Below are 9,081 nucleotides of genomic sequence, written 5' to 3'. Positions count from 1 at the left end.
GAAGGTTGAAAAATATATAAGAGAGAAGAGTCACAAATTAATAGTTTTAAAATTTTAGTTGAATATGAATTATATCTCTCACATATGTGTTTTTGAAAGAGTGAATGCTTCCCTCATGACTTAGAAGAAGAAAGGGAATGGAAGTTCATAAAAATCCCTCTATGATGCCATATTAAAGAGCATATGAAAGAAACTATTCTTTCTTAAACTATGTTTATTTGATCAAAATCAAACCATCTAAATTAAAACCAAAGATAATTTTTTAATTATAAATAAAAAAGTTAAATTCAATATTTTTGAATACTCTAATCTTAATTTCGATACACATGCTTAATAATAATTAAGTAAAGCCACTTGGAAGACATTTAAAAAGGTACTAATAGTTAAGATTATAATAACACTTCAAATAAAATAGTGATTATCAAATATTATTATAACTAAACTTTGAATTAATTTCTTTTAACGGCAACCCAAATGGAAGCCATCCCAAGTTATGAGGAGCTTGTTGAACTTGTTATCACTAAAAGACAAGGACATTGTTGTAATAATTTGAATTCTCTCTCTCTCTCTCTCTCCTTCTCTCTCTCTTCCTCTCTCTCTCTAACTCACACACTCATCAAAACAACTTTGAACTATGACAGCTCTTCCCGGTCCCAAAATGTTGGCCTGGTTCCATCTCCTTCTCTAACACTCTCTCCTTCAACTTTTCATCAACTTTTACATAAAATTCAGATACATAGAGACTCATTGCTACAACCAAAAAACAACCCACAAGACTTCAATCACAAATTGTTATAGCTATGTCTACTCATTGGGGTATTGTTGTTTCAGATCCATCTCTTCAAAACCAGTTCACACAAGTTGAGCTTCGTAGCTTAAAATCACAAGTAAGTTATTGAGGATGAATCATGGATTTTACTTTTTTGTGTTGATGATGGATTTTGATTCTTTTCATTGCAATTGAGCTTCTGGGTCATGATCATTTTTTGAGATATTGTTCATCATATACTATTGTTTGGTTTCCAAGATATTGTTGTTGAGAATGAATCATGGATTTTGCTTTTTTGTGCTGATTCTTCAAAAAAGATTGGATTTTGATTCGTTTCATTGCAATTGAGCTTCTGGGTCATGATCCATTTTGAAGATATTGTTCATCATCCTATTGTTTGCTTGGCAAGATATTGTTGTGCTGATTCTTCAAGAAAGATTAGATTTTTATTCTTTTCAATGCAATTGATCTTCTGGGTCATGATCATTAATATAAGTTATTAAGAAAGATCTCGATATTAACGATTTGGATAGAAATATGGTATTGGATAAGGTTTGGTTGTTGTTGTTGTAATGTTCATTATGCTATGTTGTTTGGCTTTGAAGATATTGTTGTTAAGATTTGAATGAATCATGTTTTTTTTTTTTTTTACTTTTTGTGCTGCTTCTCTAAGAAAGATTTGATTTTGATTCTCTTCATCGCAATTGAGTTTCTGGGTCATGAACATTTTTCTTATGGTTGCTGATTGCAGTTCATAAGTATGAGGAGAGAGAGTGGGAAGCTTACCATTGGAGACTTGGCTTCCAAGATGTCAAGGTTGAAAGTTGTGGGAGAAAATCTGAGTGAAGAAGAGAGAGATTCTTATATCAATGATTTGCATAAGAACTCAGATGAAGAGGTTGATTTTGAATTGTTTCTCAAGGTGAGTTTTTGTTATCTTGGTTTGATTTCAAAAGATAACTTTTTAAAGGTGTACTTGATCTTTTTGCCTTTTGGAAATTCTAATCTATATCCATCCACAAGTTACCTTTTCATTTTCTACTTTCTACTTTTCACTTTCTAGTAGTTTTCTTTTCCTGATCTATCTCAATCTTGATATTGATATCTATCCAATTTCGTGTACGTTTGGTTTCACGGTTGGAGCACTAAGAATTGATTCGTGGAATTGATTTTAACATGTTTGATTGCTCTCGAGTATAATGGATTCTGCTTTCTAGAATTGATTCTACTTGAAACTAGGATTTGTCGCTTTTGAGTCTAAACATGAGTTTTAGAGTGAAATTTACTCCTTAACTCATTTTTGCTAGAATTTATTCAAACATCAATCACTTTATCTTCAACTCACTTTTAAGTAAAATCAACTTTACAGAATCAATTAACTCAGAATCAATTTTTTTCAAGGCAGAACTAAACACATATATATGAATCGAACATCTTACGCGTCTGACACCGGTAAAATTTGAGAAAATAGAAGTGATTCGGTATAATCAATCAGATATGTCGGTTGGTGTCGACAATGTCGTATGTCAGACACTAAATACGCTTTCAGTCTAAAGTGTATGTGCGGCATAGATCTAAAATAATGGTGTGCTCTAATGATGACAGGTTTATTTGAAACTGCAAACATTTGCGAGTTCAAGAACAGGAAAGAATAATGCAAAAAATTCATCAGCATTCCTCAAGGTTGCCACTACGACATTGCTTCACACAATAAGTGAATCTGAGAAGGCTTCATATGTTACACATATAAATAACTATCTTGCAGAAGATGAATTCCTCAAGAAATACCTTCCTCTTGACCCTTCAACCAATGATCTCTTCGAACTCGCAAAAGACGGTGTTCTTCTTTGGTACTATAGTGCACTTTATCGTCTTATGTTGTTATGTGATTTGTTATAACTTTTTTTCATTTTGAGAACGAATTACATGTTCTTGCAGTAAGCTTATCAATGTGGCGGTTCCTACGACTATTGATGAACGCGCAATCAATAAAAAAAGATTACTTAATCCATGGGAAAGAAATGAAAATCATACACTGTGCCTCAACTCTGCTAAAGCAATTGGATGTACAGTTGTCAACATTGGCACTCAAGACTTAATCGAAGGAAGGGTATGTTAAGCTCAAGAATTAGAAGATTCAAACTAAGAGTCTGTTTGGATTGATTTATTTGAGTTTATTTGCTAGCATAAGCATTTGCAAGACTATTCGAGAGAGTTAATGAAAATAGCTTATGACCTGTCCTAACCTTTTCTTAAAATCGATCCATTTTGTCGTTGAAATAGCTCTTCTCTCTTTTTACTTTTACATTTTGTGCATTGATATCTAACTTCTTTTGTTTTAATTTCAGCGTCATTTGGTGCTTGGATTGATTTCGCAGATTATCAAGGTAAATGATCACTGATTTATGAATTGTCGTTTTAAGATCAAAGAAGTTAACACAGACCGCATACTAAATTTAACGAGCCAAACTTTTGACAATACTATTATAATGATGTTAAATTAGATACAATTATTGGCGAATTTGAACCTAAAGAAAACTCCTCAACTTTTGGAGTTAGTTGGTGATAGTCAGGTAAATTTCATTTCTCTGTTATTATCTTTTCGTACTTTTCATCGCTGTTGTATATTTTTTTCTTCATATCTCTTAAATAACAGGATATGGAAGAGTTGATGAGTCTACCTCCAGAAAAAATCTTGTTGCGATGGATGAACTTCCATTTGAAGAAAACGGAATATAAGAAGATTGTCACAAATTTCTCTTCCGATGTTAAGGTAACAACATAATGCTCTTAACATATTTCTTGTAAATAGAACTTTCATCAACATGTACGATTTGTGTCGCATTGTAGGATGCAGAAGCTTATGCTCACCTTCTAAATGTTCTTGCACCCGAATACACTAATCCATCCACATTGGCCGTGAAAAATCCTTTTGAAAGAGCAAAACTTGTTCTTGAGCATGCTGAAAAGATGGGTTGCAAACGGTACTTAACTGCAAGAGATATCGTGGAAGGTTCACCGAATCTTAACCTTGCTTTTGTTGCACACATTTTCCAAATCAGGTTACAATAATCTTTCTCTTGAACTGCGAGAATGGTTTCCTCGGAATATGCTTTTGCAAGAAGATGCTAATTCGATTTTCTTGTCACAGGAACGGACTTTCAGCTCTAGCAAAACAAAATTCTCTCCTTGAATCATTGTTAGATGACACTCAAGACTCAAGAGAAGAGAGAGTTTTTCGTCTTTGGATTAATAGCCTTGGAAATTCAACGTATATCAACAATGTCTTCGAGGATGTCCGAAACGGGTGAAATATCAATATCTCTTGTTTTCACTATTTCTCTTATGCATTTTGAATATGAACTATTCCGCTAGAAAACTAGCAATGTTCGGTCGAATGTTGGAGTAGAGTCTCGGTGCAGTGGAGTTGATCTCCGGTACGGCGGCGGCGGAGTGGACCTGCAAGGTCAGCACTCCAATGCCCAAGTCAGTAAGAGAAAGAGGAGTAAAGTGAATTATGTGTCAGAGAGAATACCTCAAGTCTCACGTGAAATGCCTTATATATGATTGACAGTTATGGACGTTCCTTCCCATTTCGCCTTGGAATGGAGAGGACCATCTAATGACATCTAACTGTCAGTAGTAGCCCCTGCCGCGGAGCTCCAGATTAGGATTGCACGGTAGCTTCTGTGCTTTAGTAGAATGGCCAACGATTATGATTGGGCTTCCTTCTTTTGGGCCATTGGCCAGTCCAAAACATAAACTATTTTGGTTAATATAGTCTATGTTGAAAACTGCTGAGTATGGCTCATATTCGCAGATAAGTAAGGCGGATTCTCTAGCGTAGCGTACAATTCAGGAGTAAACGTGTAAACTAAACTGTAGTATTTAAACAACACGCAACGAAGTGATAATACTTTTTTTTATATTGCAGGTGGGTACTTTTAGAGACTCTTGACAAAGTATCACCTGGGATTGTAAATTGGAAGATTGCAAACAAGCCTCCTATTAAGATGCCATTTAAAAAAGTTGAGAATTGTAACCAAGTTGTGAAAATAGGGAAACAACTCAAGTTTTCCTTGGTAAATATTGCTGGAAATGACATTGTGCAGGGTTATAAAAAACTAATACTAGGTATTCATTGTTGAAATTGGTTTAGATTATAACATTGTCAAAACCATTATGATTGATTTTTATTATTTTTTAGCATATTTGTGGCAATTGATGAGATGCAATATCTTACAACTTTTAAAGAACTTGAGATTTCACTCTCATGGGAAGGAAATAATAGATGCTGATATTCTGCAATGGGCAAACAACAAAGTAAAAAGCTCAGGAAGCCAAAGCCATATATATAGTTTCAAGGTAGTTTGTTTTCCTTAACCAAAACATATCTCTCTGTAGCACAAACACCTCTGAAAAATGTGTGACACTGTGTCAGTGTCAGACACCGACACTAACACTTGTGATTACGCTTAATTTATTCAGGATAAAAGTATATCCGATGGAATATTTTTCCTGGAGCTTCTTAGTTCTGTGCAACCTAGAGCTGTAAATTGGGGTCTTATAACAAAAGGAGTAACCGGTATATTTTCCTTTTCCGTTTACTTGCTTCAAATGTGTTACTAACTTTATCAACAAAACAACCTTCATATTTTTTATTGAAACTTTTTTATCAGATGAGGAGAAAATGATGAATGCTACATACATTATCAGTATTGCAAGAAAGCTTGGTTGTTCAATATTCTTGCTTCCAGAAGACATCACTGAGGTAGTTTAGACATTATCATTAACTAACTATATATATTAAACATTTGAATGATGTTTGATAAATTTATTTATAGGTAAATCAGAAGATGATTCTTACATTAACAGCAAGTATAATGTATTGGTACTTAAAACACCCTGTTGTTGAAGAAAGGAGTTCAGACAGTGAAAATGGGAGTCAAGTGGAGACGACATCGAATTCGACAGTAGATGATTCTGCTTCTGATTTTTCAGTAGAAGAGAACATGTGAATAATGTTGGATTATGTAATATAAATATAACTTGTGAAAAACATTTTTGTTTATGATTATTGTTTATTAGCGTGTAACATTTGAGAGGGTTTTTTTTATAACATATAGTAGCTTTTTCCACATGACTGGGAAGTATAAACTCATGTAAAACTGAAAAAAAATTGAAAAAATTACAACTTCGCCGTCTGTGGGAATCGAACCCACGACCACGTGGTTAAAAGCCACGCGCTCTACCAGCTGAGCTAAGACGGCTGGTTGAGTATTATTCATTTCTACGTATTTTAAAATGTAGTATTTCATCATTCAAATAACTATACATATGTACTCATTAAAGCTGTTTTACATATCAGTTTACTAACTATACACAGAGGAGAAATGTAATAACATCATCAAAATAATGATTTTGTTTTTTAAATATCTGTTATTTATTTATTTTAAATAATTATTACTACTAGTATTTTTTAGTGAGAGTATTATTATAGGTCTACCATCTTGAATTATGATTTTCGTTTAAAAGTTGTTATTTTTAAAAAGTACATATCGCTACTTCTTTTTAAATGGAAAAAGTTATAATATTTTAGAAATTTATTTAGTTAAAAATTTTATATTATTAATAACCATAAAAATATTATAAATCAACTAAATTGATCTACTTAAATAATTCTAAATAATATATTTATTATTATTATTTATTAAACAGTAAACTTGTTAATATTTTCTGAAATTTAATTTTATATGTTTGTATTAAATTTCATATATATTTACATAAATTATACTAAAAATTTAATTTGTTCAATGGTTTGTAATAAAGCTTAAATTTTGTATTCCTTATACTATTACACATCCCAAAAAAATAGGAAATTGCTTAAGGCACATATATATTGCTATCACACTTCGTAAAAAAAACATTAAAATACTCTTTGATTTCGAAGATGCATTTTTAAACGTAACAGAAATATACACAACCTTGTCTGATTTTGATCATAGTGAAACGTAAACAATCACATGACTAGAAAAATGTTGAATGAAAAATAAAATGAACATTGATAACATAAAAAATGAAACATTGCATAAGTAATCTTTAACATAAATCAAACATTACATTTCAACATTCAGGTGAACGTTCCAACATCTTCATAATATCTTCGATCAATCTCGAAATCGTCACATCCACCCTTTTGTTTTGTAACGGAAAAATGTATTTCACATAGCCCTTAAATTTGCACATGTCTTCAGCTCATAGTTGTTGAACTCAAGCTTCCCTTCGTTGTTAATCGAGGGTGAATGGTACTTGAGCTTCACAATTTTTCTATTGTCGGAGTATGGTAGGAGATTCTACAATATGAATTTCAGATCTACAATAGGGGTGTACTCATTGGAGTTAAATTTAATTGAGGGCTTCAACCCCGTTGAAGTAGACATGTGTGACATGTCAATTGATGTTCATTCTTGTGTAATGTGATTTGGTAAGAGAAATCAGATGAGAGTCTCTGCTTATAGTAGTTCTAGGCCAATATGGACCTTAAAAATTGTATCTTGTACTATGGGACATTTTGGAGATGCATTTTCGATATCACCCTATTTTTTTATTTCAGAGATGTATTTCCAGAACCACTCAACACATAATCAAATTCAAGAACAGCCAAAAACAAAACCTATTTTAGAAAGAACAATGGAGAAATTTAATGGAAACTTAGACATGTATTAAAATCTTTACATATATATATATATATATATATATATATATATATATATATATATATATATATATATATATATATATATATTACATCATAAATATTAATACAAGATTGCATACAAAAATATGTCTAACCACATAAATACATTGTTTAATAAAAATTAAAATGAATTGAAACACGTGTTGCCGGCTAAATCTATATTTATGGTATAGGGCAAGTCTCGACTTTCGTTGTTGAATGAGTTGCTCACTCTAGTGACATCAATTGTATAGGGAAACCCGATTTCAAATAAACTTAAACAAAGTGACGCGGTTTTGAAATCCATCCAATACACAAAATACAATCAGTTGGATTTTGAGGTGGGGCAGTGCACAATGAAAAAAATGTTTCCGAGAAATCATATCTTGTAAGATCAAAACACACTATATCATACGCATTTTCCCTGGGATGACCCATTACAGGGAAACACATCTATTTATCATCTGGTGTCGGTCAACTAATGGAAGGTACAGGAGATTCATAAATTGCATCAAAATTTTGTTTTTTCTCGTATAGTCGTGTGTATGATTCTTTATGGCCCCTCAACTCTTGGAGGACAAGTGTATGATCATCTTCTCTTTTACAGGTCATCTTCTCTTTTACAAATCATCTTCCATTCTCAATTAAGCTTTTCACTCAAACACTTCAATCTTGTTTTTCATCACATCAAAAGGAGTAAAAGAAGTTGATCCAAGAGTTTATTTCAATCCTCGTTGCTCACATTAATCTTGTTTTATAGCTAAAAAAAGTTACATTGTTTCTGTAAATACATTTCTGAGTTCTGTATGAACTCCAAAGGAAGTTCATTTTCGGAGTCTGTATGTTTTCATTTTCAAACTTTCTTTGAATATTTTATGTTAGTGTTTGCATTAGATATGGTACACCACGATGTTTTTTCAAAACCTATTATGTATATGGATGCCAAACATGTTGAAGTGAAAGGGTGGATATTGGTAACCAATTTAGAAACGGAAAATAGTTTGCACTCGCTGGAAAAGGTTCAGGTTTAATGATGATGATGATGATGATGGTGTGATGAAGGATAGTAAATCATGTATCTCTATCTTGACCGACACTGAGTGATAATTCAACGATGCGGTCTCCTTCTTATTTTGAACATGTTGACAAATTTTTTTCAAATTCTCCAACTCCAAAATATAAAATAATTGTTTTAAAAAGAGCTTGCTCGCACTACCTAACCACTTCTTTCACTGCCTCCACCAAAAATATCATTCATTGACGAGATGTCGGTTTTTATGCATAAATACATTGAACCATTCGTCAGTGCTAAGAGTGATGGTAATTGCGGTTTTCGAGTGTAGCATAGGATTTTTAGTTAGGGTAATAACACTAGTATTATCGCACATTATGGGAATACGTTGATGTTTAATGTCAAATCAAGTAATTGTTATTTAAGCCACAAAACTTTTAGCACAACAACTACCCGCTATGACGTTTTTCTCCTCAGCAGTTGACAAGGTAACGATGACTTGCTTCTTGTTATGCCAACTAGCTAAAGAATTTGAAAATAAGTGGCAAGTTCTACTAGTGCTAT

At 32.5% G+C, this 9,081-nt stretch overlaps 1 protein-coding gene and 1 non-coding gene across 2 annotated transcripts; one reads left to right on the top strand and one right to left on the bottom strand.

Annotated features, from left to right (window-relative positions):
- The first annotated feature begins 552 nt into the window (after positions 1 to 552).
- On the top strand, positions 553 to 5,926 carry LOC131623805 (fimbrin-2-like). The gene is made up of 14 exons (XM_058894818.1): positions 553 to 887; positions 1,521 to 1,691; positions 2,375 to 2,619; positions 2,708 to 2,879; positions 3,118 to 3,156; positions 3,274 to 3,342; positions 3,426 to 3,542; positions 3,620 to 3,831; positions 3,921 to 4,076; positions 4,704 to 4,903; positions 4,977 to 5,134; positions 5,258 to 5,354; positions 5,449 to 5,540; positions 5,614 to 5,926. The coding sequence occupies exons 1-14, from the start codon at positions 801 to 803 to the stop codon at positions 5,785 to 5,787; spliced, it is 1,989 nt and encodes a 662-aa protein (XP_058750801.1). The 5' UTR covers positions 553 to 800; the 3' UTR covers positions 5,788 to 5,926.
- A 40-nt stretch (positions 5,927 to 5,966) lies between these two features.
- On the bottom strand, positions 5,967 to 6,039 carry TRNAK-UUU (transfer RNA lysine (anticodon UUU)). The gene has a single exon. It is a non-coding gene; the product is annotated as a tRNA-Lys (tRNA).
- Positions 6,040 to 9,081: the final 3,042 nt, after the last annotated feature.

The sequence above is a fragment of the Vicia villosa genome, unplaced genomic scaffold (assembly GCF_029867415.1).
Source record: "Vicia villosa cultivar HV-30 ecotype Madison, WI unplaced genomic scaffold, Vvil1.0 ctg.000081F_1_1, whole genome shotgun sequence".
In the NCBI taxonomy this organism is placed as follows: Eukaryota; Viridiplantae; Streptophyta; class Magnoliopsida; order Fabales; family Fabaceae; genus Vicia; species Vicia villosa.
Note: the sequence above shows the minus strand (reverse complement) of the source record. Positions and strands in the feature narration are given on the sequence as shown.

Bases quoted from the DNA above. Each gene is read 5' to 3' on its own strand.
- LOC131623805 (XM_058894818.1), top strand. From the start codon at position 801: ATGTCTACTCATTGGGGTATTGTTGTTTCAGATCCATCTCTTCAAAAC. The intron at 888-1,520 runs GTAAGTTATTGA...TGCTGATTGCAG, and splicing joins TTCGTAGCTTAAAATCACAA to TTCATAAGTATGAGGAGAGA. The intron at 2,880-3,117 runs GTATGTTAAGCT...TTTTAATTTCAG, and splicing joins AAGACTTAATCGAAGGAAGG to CGTCATTTGGTGCTTGGATT.